Here is a 25,251-nt window from a genome sequence, read left to right on the forward strand (position 1 = left end):
TGCGAGCCGTCGTTCCGATTTAAGAAATATTTTATAATCGTAGAACGTCTTTCGATTAATTGAGTGGAATAGAAAGCATCACTAAATAATAATTTTGCGGGAAAGCTATAATGATTTATAGCGTTCTATTTCTCTCGTCATATAAAAACGTCATAAGAGATCGTAAGAGGAATGTATGCCTTTACTCTTTTTTTTTTTTTGCTAAATTGTTTCTTATTTAAAATATTTTTTGCTTGTTTCCGTTTTGCTGTTACGAGTTTGAAACTTTTCACATTAAGGACGAAATGGCCTCTATAATAGTACTGCCTGTCTCGCCGTCCTATCTTTTCTTCATTAAATGCTGTTTATGCTTTCCTCATGGAGACTCATTAATTTTATAATAATATAGCTGATGACGCGATTAGTTTGGCTACGTATAGCTATATATATAAGGATAAAACTGCCACGTCGCGCGGCGTTATTTTGCGCGGCCTTAATGCGTTTTTAAGTATTTTTGTATCGCATATATATCTATACTCCTTTTTTTTGCAACGACGTTTAGCACTTAATTTTTTTCTGTCGCAAGTCGTACGAATACGCTGTGGCGAAGGCTGGCGGGCACCGCGAAGCGAACAGAGAGCTTTTTGAAGCGATAAAGCTTTCGGGACAAATATCCATTATGCAGTCGCTTCAGGGACTCGGATTTGTCGATAATATCGCACCTCTAACTTCTGCCACCTGCGGAGGGAACTTTTATTAAATTTACATACCCGCTGTGTTCCCGGCCTTTATTTAAATTGGCACTCGAATCGTGCACAGGGGAGTGTTAATATCGTATCGCGTGGAGGAAAAACAATAGCGGGTCCAATCAGCCTTTATACAATGTCGCGGCGGAGTTGAGATAAAATCGAGGGAATTGTAGCACGTTATTGCCCTGAACGTGAATTACTATTACAAAAAGTTCTTTCTTTTATAAATCTTATTTGGCCGGCGGAATAATACGATAGAGCGCTTTGTGCGACGTCACTTTACGGCAAATCATGTCGCATAAATGAGTCGGTCTAATTTGAATGAACATATCGGAAAACGAGATCAAGTTTTTACGCGTAATCTCTCCCCGTTCTTTATCTGCGAGCGATCGCGGAAAGAACTGCTCGTCGTTCGTGATGCTCACAAATACGGAATAACTCGTCGAGCGGAAAGCGTGAGGAGGGTGGGATGTGTAATCGCTTCGGCGAGCCTAGAAGAGGGCATGACGTCTCTCGGTATCTTATCAACGCGTGTGCGGCAGAAATTTCCTCGGGAGTAGCGCGCGGCGCGGTTAAATTAGACACAACCACCGTGAAAACGCATAGATCGACGATACAGGGTCGGCGACGTGACTGGACTTGGGCGCGCGATGAATTTTCAAGATTTATCCCTCTCGTCGTAGAGGTAACCGCTTAATCGAGTTAGTCAGACCGGGGCGCGGAGGGGGGGGGGAGGAATGAGATTTTCATCGTGCCGCTCGCGGCACGTTCGAGCCGGCCTTAATTACGATCCCTTCTCGGCACGGTATCCGGTGGTAAAGACGGCCGCGGACGCTTTTGGACGGGGGAATGTTGGATTAGGTGTTAGCTTCGTGCCGCTTGCTTACGCTTACGTTCCGTAAGCCGCCGTTCCGCGCTTCCGTTTCTTGCGTCGAGGGGCACAAGACGTGTACACATCAGCCTCGGCAACATGAGATCCGGCCTTTGAATCGGAATATCGTTTCACCGCAAGGATATCGCGTTCGCCGAAGGAGAGAGGGTCGATGCTCGCTCGCGTCGCTCGCGCTAAACCTGGAAACCTAGGAACTCTTCTTACCTTTGACAACGACAATGAACATCTTCCGATCTTACCGCGGTAGCAACGTAGCTTGGGTGTCACGTTAAGACGTTTAAGCGTCAATTAACATATACCATTGATCCTTCCGATTGGCTGCAATCGCTTCGTGACTGACGATGAGGTGTTTGGGGCCTATTTGTAGATCGATTTTAATATTGACATTTAGATTTATGATATATTTTTCAATTTACGCCTGAAAATTTTGTTTCATTTCAATATTATACACCTATATCGACTGCAATATGTGAAAAGTGTATTTGTACAATAGTTTTTTCTCTTGAATGTTTTTTTGTTTATACAATGGAAACGAAATATTAAATAAATACAAAACTACGTGAGGATTAAAGTTGCAATATTTTTTGGGGTCATTCTACTGATGAAATAGCATTGGAAAAACTGTTGTACCTGAAAGCGCTCAAAGATGAGATTACGATACAAATATAATAACATTTTTCATCGATATGTTTTCAACAACTGTAGATATATAAGAATTATCGATGCATTAATCAATTGAACTTGGATTATTTCGTACGCAACCATAGCCGAAAATGGACGAATCATAATAGAATTTTCATAGAAATATTTAAATGAATGCTTTAACTCTTAAAAAGAAGAAAATTAATTTTTCTGAACGATACAACGACCCAAGTAAACCGTCGAGAATCGAATCGCCACGCTTCCGGGACATTGTTTTCCGTAAAAAAAAAAAAAGGTAAAATGGTGAAGAAAGCCACGAGCACGCCCTCGGATACACTTCCTTTCAAGGACCACTCAGCAACCGATCGAAAAGGCGTCCCTCTAGATTTCACAGACCCTTCGCCACTTCCTGCACCGTTACTTGCTCGAGGTATGCTCTCTACTCGTCTTACACACCGGTGACCCTTCTCTCTCTCTGCCAAAGTTTTTCTTCCATTTTACTCTTTCCGTCCTTATTCCTCTCCGTCAACCTCTTGTCTAGCTCTCCGTTCGCCTGGTTTACCACGATTAGACCGCGTCTGACAGAAATTATACGTCATAATGATTCTCCGACGCCGGTGTTTCCGCGAACATTCGCGACTGCGCGCCGCCAATTACTCAAATTCTCTTAAATCATGTCCTCATTTTCGAAAATGGGAGAATTGATTCTGGCGATTCGGCTATAACCAAGGCAGCTTTGGTGGCTCGTTGATGTATCCGAGCTAATAGCCGATTTCTCGCGCTTAATTTCAATTTTCATCCAATAATAGGCTCGCTGTTAGTACGAGCAATTATTTATCGATGAGGTGGGAGCGCTGCTTCGACTCGAATGGGCCGGTTGGAAGACCTCCGAGCGGTTAGCCCAATCTAGACAATCGCGAAGAAACCACACGTCGATCCTCTACGGATCGATCACCTCTTAAACGATTAAGGTAGAAACAATTTACAGGTGCCTGAGAAACCATGAATATCCTCTGATCGACGAGAGAGTTTTGCTCGTAGAACGACCTCTCAACACCGTCCGCCCGTTATTTATATCCGTAAATTGATAATCAGATCCCGTCCGCGCCAATCCCATTGCTCAGAAAATTGATTCCCCGGGCTGTGTGCGCCCTCGTGTATCTCTTTTTTTTTTTCGAAACTTTTATCCTGCCCAATGCCCCTTCGTCATTGGCCAAGTTCCCGACTGGTGAGTCCTGGCACTTGCGGATCAATGGTGATTTAATTAAAGATTATAGCTCGACGAAAATTAAGATTAATCGTATCCCATCTGCGGACAGAAAGGGGCCGTGAATGACTGGAGGGCGCGGGGAGGTGAACGAGGGCGTTTCGCTCGACAATCTCGCGGCCAACGGCCTTAATTATACGAAGAGCGACGGAGGACCGGAAACTCAGCGTCGCCTCGTTGAGGCCTACCATGTCAGAGACGAAACGAGGTCGAGGACGAGAGCGCGAGTATTTCTGCACTTTGCAGTGCTGGAGTATTATGTCCGCCGTCGAAAAAACGAGCGTAAAACGCTACCCGGGAAGTATCGGAAACGGCTATGCTCGAGATAACGATCGAGGTAACGGCAAGTAATCGAATATTCAGCGCAGGTAATCGTTCGCGCAAGTTTATTTTATCGCTGACAATGAGTCTCGTCGTCGGAAGCTCCGCGAACGTTAAAACGCGAAAGATAAACAGCATTAAATTCTATAATATTTCTGAAATGTTTTTTTTGGGGGGAGGGGGGGGGGCAATTTAGCGGCACTGCTGGAGAGAGCATGAAGAATGGACTTTGTATTTTTCCCGGTTTAATCGGCCTTTCAATCTTCGGTTATTGGCCGACAACTTTGTTCCCTTCACGTATTATATCGTATGCGTTATTACCGTCCGATAAAATGAGCCGAATGTATTATACAATATTCTGCGTAATTAATTGGTTGTTCATGGATAACTGGATTTCGATAGCACCGGCATGTATGTAAAATCGATGGTGGACGTTTGTAAAATTTGTGTCACACTAATTCTGGATATTTGGTCATTAGTTGGGTAGCCCAGTTTGTACAAAAGATATAGCGCTCCCGAAATATTTATTCTGCATTAGTTATAAATATTAATGGCGTATCTGAAATGTTTAATAATTGATGTTGAAAATGCGCATTTTGTAAAATGTCCCGGGAATACGAAAATAATATTTTTATTCAAATTAATCTTAAAACTAAAATTAAATTATAGCGTCGATAAGACGCGTTAACGTCTAAATGTAATTCTGCCTAATTACTCGAAACTTACTGAAGTTTGTTTAAATGACGCGTAATGACGGAGTTGCCGGATCACAAACTGAAATAGCAAACTAATGAAATGGAATAATTGCCGTCGAACAATCGATCTTAGATATAATTCTGCATCCGTCGTTTAAGAATTGCCTACGGTGATAGTTATTGATTCGGATAAAAAGTCAATAAAAAGTCAATTTAATGAACAATCCGCTTTCATGAAGTAAGAATGAGCGAAACGCGCGCGATTTTCCCGGATAAAGTTATCGTTAAATCATTGACAGTAAAGCAAGGGAACAAGGGAACAAGGGAACAAAGGCGTTTGTGCACGATGCCGCAAAAAGATTGTAAACTTTACGACAGCTTATTTCACTTGCGAGTTTGTGCGTTCGATCGTTCTTTACATCACGAGAGAGAAGGAAAGGGAGGAGGCCTCCTCTGATTCTCTCTCTCTCTCTCTCTCCCGTATGGATTCACTTTTATCTCTCGCCAAAGTTGCTCGGAGCGACGAACAACCGATTTCCCGTGGAAAATCGTACTCGGCGCGATTAAGGGGCAACAACAATCGCCGTGTCTAATGACATTTGCTCAGCTAACAGCGCGACATTTGCACACGCGCTCACCTCTTTTACGATAGCACACCGTAGATTCCGCATACGATTCTCCGTTTTGTTTTCAAAGGGCAGCGCGCGCCGACCAACTTTTCGGGACAAAAATAACACGCTGTTTTCATAGTCAATATTATTTTTCATTTGTCCCTGTATTTGTTAGGCGCGTTACTAAAATAGTCTCGCGGGTTATCGGGAGACATTTGTCGCGTTTATCGTTTCATTCGGAAGGGATTATTTTCATGCGTCTCGCCATCGCGCCGGGGCTCCTGCGTCGCGAAGGTATCATGCGAGTTTGATATTACGTACCCACGGATATCGCGGAGAATCTAATATTCACGGATATTTCGGCAGCTACGACGATAAAGTGGGACACGCAACACATCGTAAGAAAACGATTCCTCGAGGGAAGTTAGATAGTCATAAAAGCCGCGTAAATCAAACCGTGAAGGATTTACGATAAGTTACTATTAGCTCTGGATTTATGTTCCGCGCCAGTCGGTTGTTTCAGGTTTCTCTCGTTCAAGTCTGTCGAGATCACCGCGAAAAAGAACCGCCTGTCGCTTCAATTAAGCCGTGATTGCGGTTGCGTGTGCTGTCTCGACGGTAAAACGTGTGTTTATCAATTTAAGACAAAACTACGGGAATCAGTTGGACGGTACTATGCGAACGCAGTCGAAACAACGGCCGTTTTCGTGCACGAGGCAAACAAGCTTTTGTGAAAATCCTAATTAATCGGTTTATTCGGGGATGATAAAGAAGAAAAGAGCAAGCGGAATAATATGCTTTGTGCGCCATTTAAATATTAACTCGCATGGATTCACCTTTGTATCGCATATTTTGCACTAATAAAGCGTGTTTAATATTCAGAATCCTTTTATTATACATGAAAATCTTGTAGTAGATTTAGCGTTAAAATCCGATCGATACACCGCAACACTTGTCCTTGTCAGTTTGTTAAAGGATATAAAAATAAATTGCTCTTAAAGTTTTCACAAAGTTCTTCAAGTGCAGCCATCAGAGCGAAGTCTCGAAGAAAGATTCGTTTGGTCGTCTCGACTGCAGGCGGGCTGATCGATCAGACGTCGAGACGACCAGCTCGCCGTTATATATAATCGATATTTATGAAATTTTGTCCATTTACAATCAGCGCACAATAATTTCGACACTGGTAATTCTGTGCTAACGTGCTCGTTACGAGAGAACAGCGATTCCGGATAACCGTGACGTGAGGGTGAAACGCTCGTTTTTAGTTCGCGATATCGGATTACAAATGAAACGAGGCTCGTTATAAACGTTAAATGATATTCGAAGTCATTCGAATCCATTGAATAAAGAGTTTCAATTGCAGATGTATTTATGCGGATGTGGTTGACGAATTTCAGATTACCATTCGCGCCGGTCATTGTATGCATTTAACGTACGCATCGTAGCGAATGTAACGCGCGCACGTAAAACAAACCTACTGCGACATACACGACGAAATACACGCCGGACTGTTGCATAACATGATGAATTAATTATTATCAACGAAACCAACAATTTGTCTGCCTTATTGCAGACATAGAAAATAATTATTATCTTATCATTGTAAAACAATCGTCACCTTTCTCTTTGTTTCTAACATTTATGGCTGAATGGACATTCGAGATTTTCCGGGGCAAAATCTCCTGTGATAGGACAGGTAGTCCCGTAGTGCCGTTTTCCACTTCCGGCTTCCTCGCGTTCCATTCGCATACCTCGGTGTATATCGGTGTACTCCACTTAAATCGAAAAAGTTTGCCATTCGGCGTAACGCGCGAGTGGAATAAACTGAATCGAGATAAAATGATAGCCATGGATACGAGTTGGGATTAGAAACGTAGAGTTCAAGCCGGACGGTGGTGAGAGGGAACGTGAAACGGGGTAGGAAAGAAGGTTAAAGAGGGACGCAGACCTCTCGACGGTTTAACCTTCCTGGAAATGAAGGCCGGCTATCCGTGGCTCATCGTGGCGGCCGCGAAGTTCACTCGTCTGGAGGATTATGTTTGGCATGTATACACGTACGCGAGCGTGAGCCCGAATGGGAAAAAAATTGAGGAAAAATTTCGGAACGTAGTTGGCCAATCGTGAAATTAATTCTTCATCCTCCCTTCTTCCTTCGATTATTGTTATAGTTGGCGATGTGCCAGCACGGAGACCGCGAATTCCTCCGTAGATCATCGCCGGGGATACGCCGGTGATCGTGAAAACACCCGACGGATGAATGCTGGAAGAAAAGCGACGGATATATGTAAATTACGCGGGCGACGCCCTTTAGAATATGCCGTCGAAACTCGTTTCGCATAGTCGACGAATGAACTGATTGCGAAGACATCGCGTGACGATTGTCAAGGGCGCGTCCAGCGCGACTAACGTGATGCAAATTCTTACTACTCTACTTTTGTTTTCGTGTGGCCGTCTACCATTTTTCACGTAACTTATCGGAATATCTCGTGTGAAAAATGTGCGAGAAAACGTGCATTTTTATAAAGTTACGCGCATACTTGCATATGTTAATGATCGGCGAATTTTATACGCTCTCGCGCACGCTCGCGCGCATACACACACACACACACACACACACACACACACGCGCGCGCGCATACACGCGAGTCAAGGTTAACTAATTAATAGAATAATTACTACGTGCCTGTAATGAAAGTTTTGCCTTTATCGGCGGCTGTAATTTGGCGAACGAACTAATGAAATTTCTCTTAATATATCGTGCATAATCATTGATTTCTGTTGCGGAACAAATCTGTGGGAGCTATTGATACAACGGTAAAGTGAAAGGTAATTAATTAAGTTGTGTTTGCGGAGCCGTCCGCTGATTGATTGCGTGGTCTTGCGTGAAATTGGTTTGCACAATTATTTCGCGGAAAGAAATTTAATGCGCGGTCGTGTTCAATCACAACGTTTTGCTACGTCCATGCATTTTCTTGATAAATCTGATCTGTTTTTGTCTCACGTAAATCGAAAATACACGCGAGATACACACCATCGAGAGATTATCAAATATAGTGCATTATTGTTATATTGGACATTAGATGTTTATCAAAACAAAATGATCGATAATGAAATTCGTATTTTCACTAAACGCACCTTTGCGCCTTTTGTTGAGTTTATACAGCGCTCGTTCGCGTCTCGATAATGCAGCTTCCTAATAACGACGTATAGTACACGGTGGATAGGAAGTAACGCACGAGAAAAGTGATGCGAAGTGAGTTTGCCGCGGCAGTATCATTAATCAAAGTTGCGCCCAAGTGCGAGCCGGGGCAAAAGGTTGGAAATTATCGCACTTGCCGACAACATCGTTGTTGCGGTATCGACACGTCGATCGATCCCGCCCGGAAGAGGAGCGGGAGATATTTCGGAAGAATAACGCGATCGAACTATCACGGTCGTGGCCGCTTTTAATCGAATCACGCAGGGTGTCTACGGACAAATGGCTGGACGACGAGCGTGCCGGGGGACGGCGAGACGCGAAGAAATCTCGCACTCAGCGCGACGAAAGCGCTGGCGAGAAAGAATTGCACCGCGACGCCGACGGTGTTCAAGTAGAGCAGGTGTGACACACTCAAGGCGGGACAGCCAACGTCCGACGTTTCATAGCACTCGCTGCGCGACGCTTCCTTCCGACCGGTAGAGCATATGTACTTTCGTAAATGCGTTTGCATGCAGTGCCAGATGGTGCAACCTGCATGCTTATGTATATATCAGTAGTTTGCACAAAGGATCGCGCAAGAGACGACTTACTTTTGACGCATCACGTCGTCCTCGTTCATCGTTTCTCGCTGTAATTCCGCATGCTGTGTCGTTGTTACTCCCCGCTACTTTTATTTGGGCCCCGAAACTCGGAATGATTATTGCCTGCCTCGTGTTTCGTTTATTCGTAGCATGTTCTTCTTGAATGTTTGTATTTGCGGACCACGAGAGAAAGATATACATATATGGTCATATCAATTTTTATTTGACGATGCATATCGAAATACGAGATTGATATATTTATTCTTTTGCATTTTTCAATCACAACATTATGATATTCTTTTGATACAATTTTCACAGTAAGTGAGGATAATCATTGTTATCACTCTGTTTCTTTTGTATCTAGATCGACATGGCATTTCACTAACGATTTTACAGTTTGTTGCATTGCGTTTTACATTTGGCCTTTATGATTTTATTTTGTTGTAAACAAAACGCGAAAATGAAGGCAAAATGCAATGCATAAAGTGACAAACTGCGAGATCGCTTCGTCGAATAGGGCATAGTTATGCGCAGTCGTAGACACTCTTCGCACGAGTCAGTTTTCAGTGACGTGGTATCGGTGAGTTTGTGAAAATTTCTATTTGAAAGTACACAGGCATAAATGAGAACTTTCAGATAGCGAAGCGTCATAAACGTGCATTGCCGCAAACTGAAACTCGTGCGAAAAGGCGCTTTACTAGGCGCCACATTCGACGTCTGGCCGTACATCGGTGTTGCTCTACTAAATCTAAGTGATCGAAGACGTATTAGTGCCGGCATGTTCGTCACAACAATGCAACGACACTTTTGCGTTTATATGTATCTCGATTTGATTTAATTTCGAGTTCTTGGCAAAAAACCTTATTAAAAGGCTGCCAAGTAGCGAGCGATGATCGTATAGGTAAATAATAAATTTCATGCATATTTAATTATTGCATATTCTTTTACTTTTTTAATTTTTCACACCGGCGCTGCGAACGAATATTTATACAAATACTTGCTTGATTGATTCCACTTTTTTTTTATGTAATTGACACTCAAACGAATGAAAGCTCTCGTGATGAAACCCCACATAATGTTACGTTTGTCGCAAACACGACAAGCTTTTGGCATGTGTGAAACATATTAATGTAAACATTTCAAGATTTTTAATTACTTTTTTATACATTACTTCTTTAAATTACATCACTTACAAAGCTACTACACAGGTAAATCACACATCTCGATTGTTAGGTATGTTTTACTAATTAAGCTTCCAGTAGTAATATCTTCTCCTGCAGCGGGATTTACATTCGAGCTTACAGCTTAGGAGCGACAGAGAAAGAGAGGGAGACATTCGGAGTGATTAAAGTCAAATGTCTCTTGTGTACATCTCATCTTTCCTTTGTTGCGCAGTTATATTCGGTTAATATCGAATTGACTTTTTTTTCTCGTTTGTCCGTTTTGCCGACAGCTCGTCGTGCACCTTTTCCGTCTCTTGCATCCGTCTTCTCGCCCTTTTTCCTACTTTTACGAATATTGACTGATTTTCTTTCTTTCTTTCTCATTCTGTGTTTATTTTTTTCCATCTCTCTCTCTCTCTCTCTCTCTCTCTCTCTCTCTTTCTCTTTGTGTCTCTCTTTCTCTTTGCCTCTGGCGCAAACTAGTTGAGACAATAAGACGAGAGTACGCCACCTGTTTCTAAGTGTTATGAGACTTTCGGGCCGGTCACGCCTGTGTCTCTTCACGTACACTTCGTAACTACATATGTATAACACACAGCGCGGACACAAGAACGCCGCACATTTAGAACCTTCCGCAACCTTCGGTGTACACCTCCGTTAACACCAACTTCCGCCCATCTACCCCATCGTCACCACACTTTACTCCCGTCGGATTCCTGAGATTATGTTGCCGCGGTAGGGACGTCCTTAAAACCGGATCTTTCCACTTTGGACATTCACGAGGTCACACTGCCAGCTGTCCCGGCGGGATTCTCGATTAACACTTTGGTTGGCGTATTTCATCGCGCCGCTTAAAAGTAGAACTGACGTTTACTTTTTGACTCTGGACTCCCTCTGCCTAGTTTATTCACATTAAATACCAATGTCCCATTTTAATTTCGCGTCAAGAGATACACCTCGCCTCAACGTATAACGGGAAACATTGGGGAGACTCGTGTGCCGTGTCCTTAAACTGCAGGTAAGACCTCGAGTTTAAGATGTCGCCCACGCACAGCTGTTCTCATAACTGTTCAGTGAAGTCGTACTACCGGGAGCGTAACAAGTATCGATCGTCGCACAGGGTTGTAACCAGCTGTGCGCACGTATTTATCGCCGGCGTCTGAAATCTTGAGTCTGATTTATTCTTCGCGAGATATGCCGGTGTTCCCGTGAGAGATCGTACTTAGCAATTTTTTCCTATTTATCACGCCGTATAACCGGCAAGTAGCCGAGCTATTTCGACAGCGTTGCGTTAGTTTAAACAACAACAAGTTTCAACGATCGCCATTTTCCTTACCGCAAGAGAGTAGCTCGGGTGAAGTTCGCCCCTCGCGGGCACATTCTTTCCTTTAAGCGCGCGTTTCGATGCACTAATACTTTAAACGCTCATCGACTTTCGTCCGACATTTTATTTCTATTTTGTGAATCTTTCATGTCGCTATTAAGAAACAATTTCAGAATAATCGCGAGCTTATCGAGAATCGTTCATCCTCGTAACGTCCGTAAGGTACAATTTTTCGACAAAAAGGTTTCCATCCGCTTTGCCGTTATCTCGGTGTACCACTTACAATGGGGCCATTATCCATCGACTTTCTCCCACGTATAAGTTACCACGTAGCGCCATCGTAGCGATAGTAATACGCTTCTCTGTATGAACTACCGTAATGCCGAGTGGAACAAAGCGTAGCAGCAGCGAACGGATGGAGAAACTTAATCTTCCGGCGAACGCGTTCTGCAATGTAATGAATGCGAATAATACAGAAAGGGTAAAAGGCACTCTCTCCCCCCCCCCCCCTCTCTCTCTCTCTCTCATTCTCTTTCCTCTCTCCCTTTCTCTCTGTCTCTCTCTCTCTCTTTTTGCTCCCTTCCATCGTTATCGGAGTCTCTTATCGCAGCCGCCTGTAAATTAGAAACTCGCTGTATTACTGGTGCGGTTACGTCGTAGATTGCGCGTCGGTGGATGAAAAAAAAAAATCATAACGAAACTTATTTCCGTACCTAGCGGCGTGTTGCAAAAGCGCGAATCGTCAGGATGCTACGGGAAGAGATACCGGTACGCGCGCGAGATACCGTATATTTCTATCACTTCCGCTATTTTCACACGCGACGTAACCGTCGGCGCATTCATCTTTGATAGAGAGCGGGTGATGATCGCTTTACGCGCGCCGCCCAGTAGGAAAAATAAAATCTCCGGATGTACGTACGTTCGGAAATAAAGGACAGGATTTATTATGCAATATTTTGCATTCGTGCACGCGCGCTTCGAGTTGGCTCCGCAACCGTATGTAAACGCCGACGTGCAGGGAGTATATCACATGTTTACTGCATTTTTTTTTAACGCATCAGAGAGTAATTGGAACGACAAGCGTATACCTGCGATATCGTTCGACGCGAAACAGAGGAATCATCGGTTTAACATCCGCAAAAATATGTAGATAGAAACAAACATACTGTATATCTCGCCGCATTCTCATACGTATATTCCGCTCGACACGCTGGCTTTTCTCCCGACAACACCGGATTTAATGCTGAAATAATTATGCACCTCTCATTTCGCTTTTATCTCGGTGCGAGGAATCAAATACGTGTTATCCGCATTTTCATATCAATTTGCCAGAAATTTATTTACGCCCTCGCGTCGAACGTCCGTATGTTTCGTCGAACTAAATTTTGCGGGATTGAAATACTTATTGTACAATATTTATTGTCGCGGTGGACGCGCGTACACGAGCGTCCCGTGTGTAACGATATACGCACTCCCGCCCCGTCCCCCCTCTCCTCCCTTCGCGATGCAACAATTCGCATTCATTTCGTGCCAATTTCGTCGCGTTGAATAAGATCGCACGATCGCGCGTTCGATTTGAACCTGGTTTAAACCGAGCGGTTGTGCGTAGCTGGCTATTCGTCAGCCGACCGTGCTTTCGATAGCAGCTAATCGCGGGCGAAAAGCGGGTTTGCGGTGCAAACTTTATTTCGCGCTCAACTGCCACCACAATGCATCCCCCCGATCGCACCCTGTGCCACCGATAGTGTGTGGCCGTGAAAAAAAAAGCATATATAGCAGATTGTGCGTCTGCAGGGGTGTCAAACGGGAGCAATTTTGTTTTCGGATCAGCAAACTCTTCGCACAAACGTTCGCAATTACAAGCAAACACGGTGGCGTTATTATCGTCCGCCGGATATTGTTTCGGGCGGAACGTCTAGAACTCGTGCAATCGTACTCGCGAACATTAAAAATTTGTTTGCCGCGATAGTTTCGCTTTTTTTCTCGCTAGATAAAGGTCATTGTAAAATTTACGAAGAATTTAAAATTGATAAGAAGCGAAGAAGTACGAGAGCGGATTTTACGTGGTTTTGTTATCGCGACGGATAGCTGATGCTCGACGTGACAGAGAGGGGGGAGGGACTGATCGCCAGTTAATGCGATTTGGTCGTATCACTGTCAAGCATCGATGTGCGTTTGACACCCCGACGACAGTTGATTCTCCTCACCTTTCGCTCTCATGTGATACTGTAAACATAACGTCTGCCACTCATTACAGTCAAGTAGTTGTTTCTTTTTGTTCTTCTATGATTTCTTATGATTTATATATGTTTTTGTTACAGGGGTCCCGCGAACATTTTCGGCTAGGCCTTACCGAGGAGGTTGGTTCGTTTGTTTGGTTTGCAATTAGGATTAGTCAGTAGATTTTTTTCTCTAAAAGCCCTAGTCCTCTCCTTTTTCATTCTTCTTCACGCGTATAGACTTCGCTTTTACATAATAATACTCGTCTGTCTTTTCCCCTGTATTCTTCTTACTAATACTATCTCTTTATATATATTATATATATATCTATCTATATCTCTGTCTTTCTCACTATCTACCTTTCCCTTTATTCTCTTGATGCCTCGATCGTCGCTCGACCATGCTAACACCAATCACCACCTTTGAACGTTACTAACCGTAGCATATATATCTATACATACGTACGTGCAGACACGATCCTTGCATATGTGTACTTAGACTCACACGTATCAAGATATGTATGTATACGCATATATATGGATATGTGTATATCCGATTATATACCGATTGATTTTCGTATCAAGCAGTGTGTGACTCACCACCACTCCGACTCGATTGACACCGATTGACTTGTACTCTTTCTCTCTCTCTTTTTTTTGGTTTGTTTTTTTTTCTTTTTACGTTTGTCGAAGGTCCGTATCTCTAGCTTTAGTTGATCGATGTTTAGATATGTGATGATTACGATATGATCCTTTATCTGTGCGTGCCTTGTCAATGCGCGCGTCTCCCCTCCCCCCTTTTGTGTATGTACGTGTTCGTGTCGTTGCGTAGGGATGACCCGCAATCCCGTCATGTTTGATCGTTCTGATTTATTGATACTCAATATTTAGTTGTAATGATGAACATTAGATAGCCGATTGAATATTTAGTCTTAATGTTTTCTCAGAGAACGACTTGCACAATACAGAGAGACGAATACACCTATCCGTATGCTGCTTTGAGACCATTTTATTGATCGAACCATTACTATTACACCGATGTTTGGACTGATATACTTGAAAAACGTGACTAATGAGCTCGCCGCCTAAACATTTTTATCATAATGCATGAGAACTAATATTTTATTCATCAGGTGTCGAATGTACTAAGGTGAACCTCGATGAAGAAGGACGACCGTCTTCACGCTGTATGTTTGCGGTAAGATACGCGATCACAATAAAAATAGAAAAGTTTCATTATTCTACGTTACGGTTCGTTAACGAATAACGAAGTGTAGCGACTTGCGATATATTCTTCCTACTTTCTTTACAAGATATTGCTTTCACGATGATTACGATGATTATGTGCGTCGATAAGTTATGGCATTTTGTTGTTATCAGTTGCCTGGACAATCGCAACAAAGGCTAATGTTTGTAGCTACTATCTGTAACGTGACAGGTTATTTTTCATCCGACATTTTACAAATTATTACAGCACCGGTGCGTTGTAAATTATTATTGCGCTGCAAATTTATGTCTGGCAGATGACAATTGCTACTCTACTAGATCGTTTACAATTTATCTGATAATAATTATGTTAACAGGCGAATCACCCAATTGATATTTCCCTATTTTTAGCACAAAGCAATTAAACAGACTAGTAGTCCAGATGTACTAAACCGTAATTTTAAAGTCGCCATCGAGACGACCGGTAAAAAGTTGTGTCGGGAAGCGGATCTCAACAACGACGTGGTTTTTGCCGGATTGACGTTCCGAGTATCGAATCTCGTCTCATGTCATCTCGAAAGTTGAGAGTGAGATCTACGACATCCGTCGATGGCACCGTCGATGGCACCGTCGATGGCGCCGTCGATGGCGAAGACGTTCGCCAACGTGCACTCTACATCCCCTACGAAGCGTTTTCGTGATGCCACCTCAGAATACAGAATTTTATCGTGCGTGAAAGGCGCGAAATGTTTTATCTATTTGGAAAAAGATTCAAATTGGCATTGCTTCGAAGAGAAAAACAGGCAGACAGACAGACAGAAAGAGAGAGAGAGAGAGAGAGAGAGAGAGAGAGAGAGAGAGAGAGAGAGAGGGAGAGAGAAGAGGCAGGAGATTGACTGAATATGCAATTTTCACAGTTTCTGACAGACTTTTACTGCGTCAATCTACAGATAGTTATTTGTTAACGTTGAACTATTATTCTAGTTAACAAAATATTGAAATTCGTTATGTGAGAAGATAACATATGCGGCACGTCAAATAATTGAGTCTAGTTTTGCATGAATTTTGATTCGAATTTGGAATCCACTAATTTGCGCGATAAATTTGATTTCGCATTGCACATATGGAGTAAAATATAACGCAATAAAAATCATAATGGAATTTTTGTAACTTGTCGAAATATTATATTAGCCGTCGTTATCTGAACAAATGTTTCAACGTCGTTGAAAATTTCATAGCGATTTACAATTTCGGTGTAATAACTGCAGACGCAGATAGATCTGTCTCGCTGCTATAATAATGCCGCGACCCGATTCGGACTTCTGAGATAACTGCGCCAGCGCAAAGATCAGAATAATAGTCCGTTGCATGGCGGCTGCATATTAAACGTCATTAAATTATGGGTGGCCGCCTTGGATTACCCTCCGCTTACGCTTATAAGCCGCCTCAGTTTTACGAGGTAAGACGTACGACCGCAAAGATGGAAGAGCGGAGATAAGGGTTGAGAGGGAGGATGGCAGACATCGAGGAGGCGGATTATTCTGATACTTAAAATACGCTTCTTGGAATCTCGACGATACTACTATCATAACACAGATATGAATGTGCGTGGATTAGATTTCCACTGCAAATGGTAAATGTAGCGAAACTTTTCATTGTACCGCTATGTGTCACAAAGCTCTTTTATAATTAAACGAATACGCTTAATTGTCAGCGACTCACTGTGTAGCGCCATCGCTGCATAGGTACATTTTGGAATTAGGTGGGAAATTGGCAGTAATTAATGCAGAATATTACGATCATACGTGAAATTAGAAGTAGCTCATGGATAATTATATTTTATTGTATTACGCAATGTAATCACGTTATATATATGTATAATTCGTTCAACTGTGTGTTCATACTTTTCGGTTAATTTTGGCAAATTACCTATACACTCGCTTTTCTATTAATTTATTCATTAATTAAATCACACGTGTGACATAATCGAAGTGCAAATAATTAGGCTTTCTTGTGGTAGTAGATTATGACATAGCTATTATTTTGTAGCATTAAAGTATTTTGTGGGAATATAGAATTTTTATAATTTTACGATATTCTTTTACAATTAATTGTTTCAATATTAAATGATGATGTTAGTTATAAAATTTTGCCCTTTTTCAAGTATTGACCTTTGAAAATTAGAGATATTTGAAATTATTGACATGTCCAAATAACAAAAAACAATTTAAAATAGAGATATAAAATTTGTCTTAACATATGCTTTTAATGAGGGATATTTTTTATCAATTTGGGTTATTTTAGAGAAAATATCGAAGCGTCAACGATCAATACTATTAATACTATTAATTTCAAGATATAAACGATTGGAAAGATTTTTTTTAAAGAAAAAATTTTAAAGCTAAATGAATAACAGCATTATATTTTATGCTTAATTTCAAATCGAATTATTTTAGCAGAATTTTAATTTGAGATTTGAGACGAAGACGAAAATATAACGTAAATAATTGGGATGTTGCAACATTCTCTAATATTTATCTCAATATTTTTACTAAGGAAGAATTAATTATAGATTTGCTAATAAACCGTGAAAGAATAATTTGAAAGATGATTTTGAAAAAAAAAAAAAACATGTATATACATCATTGTTAAATCACTTTTACATTAAATTATTCTAAAAGTATTATTTACGTTAAATTACATTATAAAAGAGTATTTCATTTAATTTTTAGAACTAAATAAACTTGAGCAATTTTTAAAGCTAAATGAATTGAGCATTCTCTATCTTTTCTTGGGCACTTATTGACATCAGAAACTTCGTTCCTCAGGGAGACGATAATTTATTAAACATAGCACATGGATGCTATTGGCGGTTCAGAAGTGAGGATAATTGTCTTTATCAGGTGGAGAAAGAAACGTAACTCTACGAAGAACGCAGTAAACGGAATGGCTGTCACAGTAAAGTAATTTCTTGACGATTTATTGATGAGACGAACGTCTCTCCTTCGCCACGAGACGTAAGGCAGGCACCACCGGGATGAAGTTAGACAGGGAGGAAAAGGGGAAAGAAGAAAAGGGTGTAGATTTATTCGTTCTCAAAAGCGAGAAAGACGTCGAAGCGAACACCTGCGTCCGAGTGAGCTACGCTCGCTCCGTTCGCTGTTCGTCGAAATCTCGGGGTTTGAGAAGCTACAGGTTCGTCGTACGGACCTGACATCTTTCACCGAAACTCCGGCTTCCGCGTACGGCTTCTCGTGTACGTCGGCAGTAACTTCCTCGATGAAAACTGCATTACCAAGTTACGAGGCGGCGGCGGCGGCGGCGACGGCACTCAGCCTCGGACAGGTGCAGCGGCACGCATCGCGCACACACGCGACTGCGACACGTGTGCGCCCGACGGGAGCGGCTGTTCGGGTTGCTCCGACGACGTTAAGGGCGAAGCAGGAACATCGGCAGACAACACGGCCGCATTGTTCCGGCGGGCGAAATTCACTCTCGGAGATTCTGTCAACTCCGATGATCGTTGTGCCGAGTTTGAATAATCTCTCGGCTGTGCGTTACCTCATGTACAATGTGGAGTCCATCGCGATAAGCGAGTTTAATTTACGGACGAATAACGTGCATGAAGATATTAAATTGGAGTGCGCTGGACTGCTTCCCGGTGACTTTACAACAATGCCAGCGGGGATGTACAGAATACCCCAGACTACCCGTACACCTCTTTCAGAATGAAAAGAATATGCTACTTTTTATAACAGATTCGGATTACACGTAAAAAAGTAAGAAACTTTTCCCTCAAACATTTTTTTCTGAAAATATCCCTGTTATAACTTTTTATTTAAGCTTATTTTTTTATTACATTTACTTTTAAGATCATTTTAGAGTTAATGGAGGCATCCATTTTTTAGAAAAAAATATTTTAGACAAGTTTTTTTAGTGTAATTCAAGTCTGCGATAAAAAATACATTATATTTAAAAAATTTAACATCCGGTCTGAATAATCCATTTTCGATTGGAATCGAAAATTGAAAGTATTACAATTTGATAGAGCGTACCCGATCTACTTATCAATATTTATGAATTATATGTGTAATGTCCGAGTACATCCCGTATATTTCTTTTAGTAGAGTAAATTTCCTAAAATGCACAATATCGTGTAACATACGAGCCATAATAGACACTCATAATACTGCACGACATGAAGTTTTCAGATTGCGCTCGTGTAAAATTTGTGGTGGTGTACACATAGTGTACACGTTAACTGAACATGAAACAATTCTGTGTTGTATTCAGTTAATTTTTAAATGTAAAACCACAACTGTGAACACGGTAGTTCTATTACATCAGCATGTAATTAAAAGTGGTTTTTTTTTCCATGAAAAGTATAAGTTGATAGAGAGAATTAGTCTTATTCTCAATGAGAATGGCTATTTAATTTTTCTTGATTAAAATATGTTAGACTTTTAATTCTTTAAATTTATATGAAGATAAATTAAAATTAATTATATTTTCTACATTCAAACTTTAATGTGATTTTGGCTAAATGGAATAAAAATTACAATTGTCTGCAATTGTAAAAACGCTATTTGCTATTATTTAGTATTATATCGTGTGCTGCTCGGATTATCAGAATATACAAGATATTTGTGAATTTTTCTCGGTAACAGATAGACAATAACAGAAATAAAATTTAATTTGGTAAAATTTGAACGTTATTTAAATACATATATATTGTTACATTTACAGAAAAATTGTTATGATTATTAAATATCAGGCCAATATCTCTTTGTATCTATTCGTGAAAAGAATATCCCTGGTGGGACGCGCGTCTTGTCTGTTATAGATATTATTTCTTTATAAACGCCGCAAAACTTCGATATGGCAAAACTTTTCTTAGTGGCGCGTTTCCCCTTTTATGTCAAAGGAATGCGGAGGGTATGAGAGCGATTTCCCTGGCGGAACGATTCGCGTAAAGCGTGCCATCGACAAATCATCCGAAGGGAAGCGCGCTGCTCTGCCCGGTTCCTACCGTACCTATTCTCCGTTCGCTACCTACCCTACGGACGATTTGATTTATACATCGGTGTTGATTACAATTGATTTTAGTCCGAGCGCAGGTGAAACCCGGCTACTGTACCGACGAGCGGACGTTGCTTCATTGTCGCGCACGTACGTTGTCTCACTCTTTCCGTTGCATTCGTGTGCGGACTGCGATCGAGTCGCTTCTCCACACATGTGCACGGACAAACGGGTCGTGCCGGTGATTTTTGGAGTATCGACGACAGGCGTCCGAGAAGTTCATAAATCATTTCTTGAATATCGAAGCGTCAGCGCGCTTAATTTTCCAGTTGCAATATATATATATATATATATATATATATACATGAAAATTTTATCGTAAAAAAAGGGAAATCGAATCGAAAATCATGATCCTCTTTTATTTACCGTTTTTGTCATATTTTATTATTAACGATTAGCCTTTATATAAAATGTGCTTCTACAAGCATTTGTAATTTTTTGATTATTATTTAAACACGTATAATACATCTTTAACTTCATTGAGAAAAATCGGAACTTCTCTGGGACAAATAGGATTTTTGCATTGATTTATTTAAGGATTATCGTTCTATCATCGGATTATCGTTCGTAAAATATCTCAGTAGGCACATCTGTTGGTCCAGCAGTGCCAGAATTCAAAATTGTCACAATCTACGAACATTTCTCCGCTTTCGTATCGGCTTTCGCGCATCTCATGCCTTATACATACGTATACGCGCTCGCAAACATACGGGATCGCTCGACGCAGCGTGACGTTACCGTGCTCAACGGGCGAGTACGTGATTTCATTTGCGATACCAACTCACGATCGTTCTACATCCGCTGGAAATATGGGGCCTCACGTTCGTCCGTTGCCGGGGCACCGTCTGCCGGTCCGGCACGGCACAGTACGATATGCGCCTGCGCTTCATAAAGTACGGCGATCTGGACCGCCGCCGCCTGAGCGTTTAGCACGGCGAAATCGGCGCGCGAAGGACGCATTCTGGATTTATGTGGCACCTTCGGGAGCCACGCTCGGCATCGAAAGTAGCCACTCGGAATCCGATCGTTCTTATTGAGCGACATAATTTCCGCGGGAGACAGCATGTTTACCGTCTCTCACGTGCGTCGCCGCGCGATGGCCGTCGTTAAAAGATAATTCAGGGAGGGAACAGATCGAGAGCTATTGAATTACATACCGAATTCGTACGTGTGTTAGTGTTGGTCTCTCGAGTGCGAATTTTACTTAAAATTGAATGAATCTTGTAGACGTCGTCGAGCACAGTTTTACCAGTGGACACTTGATGTTTTAATAATACGTGCTGTTTGTACAAATGTCGAACGTGTCCGAGAATGGTCGTGTCGCGCGACGACATCTCGTAAATAGCTTTTATTGCTCAAATATCGTTCCACGGCGTAAAATAGCGTATTTCCGCGTTTGGTTGGCTGCAAATGCAATGGCAAATTCATTTCATTGCGACTTGCCATCTGAGAAGCGTATTCAAAGCGAATAAATTAATACTCGCTCGCTCGGTCGCGAGCGGTCGCCCGATTTTCGTCGGGCGCAATTTACTTCTGTCAGTACGGACGCGGTACGCTTTATTGAAGCTTTATACGCTTAACTTTTAATTTTACTTCGCTCTCTCTGAACAGCCGTCCGATACAACACGCGCGCCGCAATGCTTGATGGAACAATATTTTTTTTTTTTGCGTTGTTCGCTATTACTTCGACAGGGCTAAATTTTATTGCGCAAACGTGAGCGTCCTCGTCGCGTTATTGAGACTCGGCTAAAGACTTCGTTGGCCGATCGAATAGCTTAATGGGGATAGTGGAGATTCTTGAGAAAGGTCAATTTGCATCTCGTTATCGTCTGAGGCTCTTGTGAACGAGTAAACACATACCGAATCCGCGCGTATCGATAACGCGGACAATGGATACGAAAATTTTATCGTTCGAATTCCAACGAGGCCACGCATCCGACGCGATTCCTTCTCTCGTCTCGGCGTCTCCCGCTTGACATGGCAGGTACCTTGATAAGTGTTTTCTTCAGGGCGAATGATTGGCGGGTGAATGCTGTGCGCGGCGAGAATTTCCATCACAATGCCGTTCAAGATACATACCCGCCCGAAGGGGTGTGCAAAATAAGAGGGCGACGAGCTCGTGGCCCTACGAGCAAAGATATCTTACCCGGCTAGACCCGCTACGATGCCGGAGGGTGCTGCAGCAAAGAGAGACAGAGAAAGAGAGAAGCCGGGCTCTCAATGATTGTGCTCGCTGGTTCGAGTCTCGAGTGCTAACCCCTTCGCCTTCTCACCCCTTTCTGAGTGTCTGAGATGCTCTTAGCGGCGGACAACGACGGCTCTGCCTGTCTGCGAGGATGAGTCGGACGGAGGCTGCCTGGGCCGTGTCGACTCTCGACTTGGTCCGAGAATCCTCAAATAACAGGCTATTGTGCCTTGCTAAAGGTCTAAAAGGCCGATTGACCGACCGGCCGACCGACAGATGGACTATCCGTCCGCACTTTCAACCTCAAGCTTGGATCTCGATTTCGGATCTCCTCCTCTCGCCTGACACGGCATTTTATGGTCAATCTTTGATTTTCAAACCGTTGAATCTTGCCACGTGCCAGATCACGTTCTTTGTTAAATCCCGCTTTTTCCTTCGTGGCGGATTAACATGGCGGCCGTCGATGTAAATTGATTTTGAAAGTTTTCACTTTACATACATTTAATGTGTCACATTATTAGATTTAAAGTGAGGAAAGTTTTCAAAATTCTCATATACAAAAGCGTTAACTTAAATTATACCCATAAAATTAATTAATATAAGAATACTTTAATAAGTAATTTTTTAATTAAAACTTTTTGTATTATTCTATTGAGAAATTTGTTTTAACTTTAGTATGTTGGCGTGAATATATTTTATTTATTTTTTATATACGACACTGATAATATACTTTCCTATGATCGTGATTTCTGACTGAGTGACACGATATTCATAATTTGATAAATCTGTTGCGCGATTTGAAGCATTGATAACCTTGCTGGATTGGTCACCTTGCTATTACGATTTGCAATGATCGATTTCGTGTAACGTTTAGCGAATTGCTATTGCAATTTTATGGCGCTCATGTAGAATTCCAGATATAGTAACGGGATACGTTTGTCTTCTCGTACAATGATTTAGCCAGTACAGGATGTATCCGGTAGGTAACCTAGTTTCTACTTTGTCAGCTATTTCAATCACCAAAACAGTCGACGTCACTAATAGAAATGGAATATACAATAGACACAGAAAATTAATGCTACTTTTGTATTTCTGAAAATTATTTAGTGTATTATATTTGTTATCTGTTTGCATTTCTAATTACTTTGATGAATCATTTTTTCATTATTCTCGATCGTTTATTATTAGAAAGCAGTTGCGGTTAAAGAAACATTGCTTCTGTAAATTTCATTTACTTTATGGTATACATTGTGCACACATTAAAACGAAATTAATATATCAAGCCGTACCTTTTTCAGTAATAAACAACGCTCGTGATACTGGTATTATTAGAGTTTTGAAACTTGTTAGCTTCTTCCGATGTTACTTTTTTATTTACGACGACGGTTTAGCTGTATACGGCGAATCTAGTTTGCCCAGAGAATACACAATAAGCTCTTCTGGTTTTACGGTCGATCCTGGATATTGCAAAAATCTCTGCCAGTTCTGACTACTGTTTGCTAACGTTCGATCACCATTGTATTTTTACATTTGCCGTAACATGCACAGATATTTTAGACTATCACGCATTAATTAGTATTATTTAGTATGTAATATTATAATATATTAGTATTAATTAGTATAATATATTATAATAATATATTAGTATTAATTAATATATTTAAATGAGTCGCAGAAGGGAACTTTATAATAAGTTTCCCCCGGATTATACGGCAAACTAAAGATTAGTTAAAGCAAGTTCCACGTATATTCGATTCGAGTATCAACAGACGGGGAATAGGAATTCGAATAAGCTGTTAACCGTACGGCTTAGGATTATGCGATGTTCCTTGTACATTCTCTCTTCATTTCAACATTCGCAGCCGAGTAGAATCCTTACGCAACTAATAACTTTTACGAAATGCGTTTCCATTACTCTGCTACGAGTGCGAGATATTTCAGTCTCTGTGAGTTCAGTCTTTTCTTCGTTATCGCTGAAGTTTCTGGAACATTTGAACGACTGCATACTGCGGGTTTGTTATAACATGGCAGTAAAAGCATTGCGTGTAGGTAAGAACGTTCGTATGCAAAGAAAAGCGTAGTATTGAAAACTCAACCGTCGTTACGATGGAATAACTCAGACTTTCCGCTGTAACAGAGGGATAAGTGTAGTCGGTATGTGTATGCAATGTGACATTATATAATATTATTAAAGCAAAATCGACTCTCTTGTGGAATCGTTCATTATTCAATTTCTCCACAAAGACAAGATTTCTGACAGGGCCGAAAAATTCTGTCCTGTCGCAATAGGATGATCTAGTTATTGCTTTTGCCTGCAGAGATATAGAGCTGCACTTAAAATCGATATTAATAACCATGCTATCCCTCAGATTGCCGCGCAGTTCATTATGAACTATCCCGATCGAACACTTTTGACCGGGCAATGAATAGTGGCCTTGTCAGTCACTAGTTCTAGTAGCATGCTGGTTCCATTAATTACCTCTTTTGTGTGATCGCTCAAACGTACATTTAAACATCCTTTGATCGAATATCGACGAATAAAGGACTCTGAACATTAAAATAATTATGTTATATAATTTTATTATACATTATTTCTATTTTTTAAAGAAAAATAAAAATTTTGTAAAAAGTCTGAATTTGATACAAGTTCCATTAAATTTATGTAACATTAATTATTACTAATCAGATTAATAAAAGTCCAGGATGTATGGAATAATGTAAATGTTAATTTAAATGTGATGATACATTTTGTAAAAAATTATTTTATCATAATTTACGTTCTGTAAATTGGAACGTTAGCGTTTTTATTTTTTATTCGCGCGCGACGGTGTATCATATAATCTTCATCTCTTGGAAAATCCTCCAACTGCATTACTTTTCGTAAGCGAAAATCATGGCGGAAAGCTTTACTACTAAGCATATACTGCGCACAGTACGGCTTATACATATGAGAGCTACGTTTTAGGTCACTTAAAAGATATACAGTTGGAGCACCTGAAAAGTGTACGCAGGTGCACTTTAATGTTTCTCTCCGATTTAAAAAATTAAAAAAAATTAAGCTAAACAATTTACGATTTACATACTTTATCTTATCGTATAATTTTTTCGAGAAAGAAAAGGTATTGCTTGCGTGATTTCA

The 25,251-nt window shown here is 41.2% G+C and overlaps 1 protein-coding gene across 3 annotated transcripts in view; it reads left to right on the top strand.

Moving 5' to 3' along the window:
* Positions 1-25,251, top strand: part of LOC105834897 (nephrin) — a 289,371-nt gene that overhangs the window by 28,947 nt on the left and 235,173 nt on the right. For 2 of the 3 annotated variants that reach the window (XM_012677732.3, XM_012677733.3), the window contains exon 3: positions 13,745-13,783. The exons of the other annotated variant lie outside the window; for it this stretch is intronic. In XM_012677732.3, the coding sequence (XP_012533186.1) occupies positions 13,745-13,783 (39 nt within the window). The remainder of the gene's footprint in view (positions 1-13,744; positions 13,784-25,251) is intronic. 3 annotated transcript variants of the gene reach the window in all.

Source organism: Monomorium pharaonis, chromosome 7, assembly GCF_013373865.1.
Source record: "Monomorium pharaonis isolate MP-MQ-018 chromosome 7, ASM1337386v2, whole genome shotgun sequence".
Lineage (NCBI taxonomy): Eukaryota > Metazoa > Arthropoda > Insecta > Hymenoptera > Formicidae > Monomorium > Monomorium pharaonis.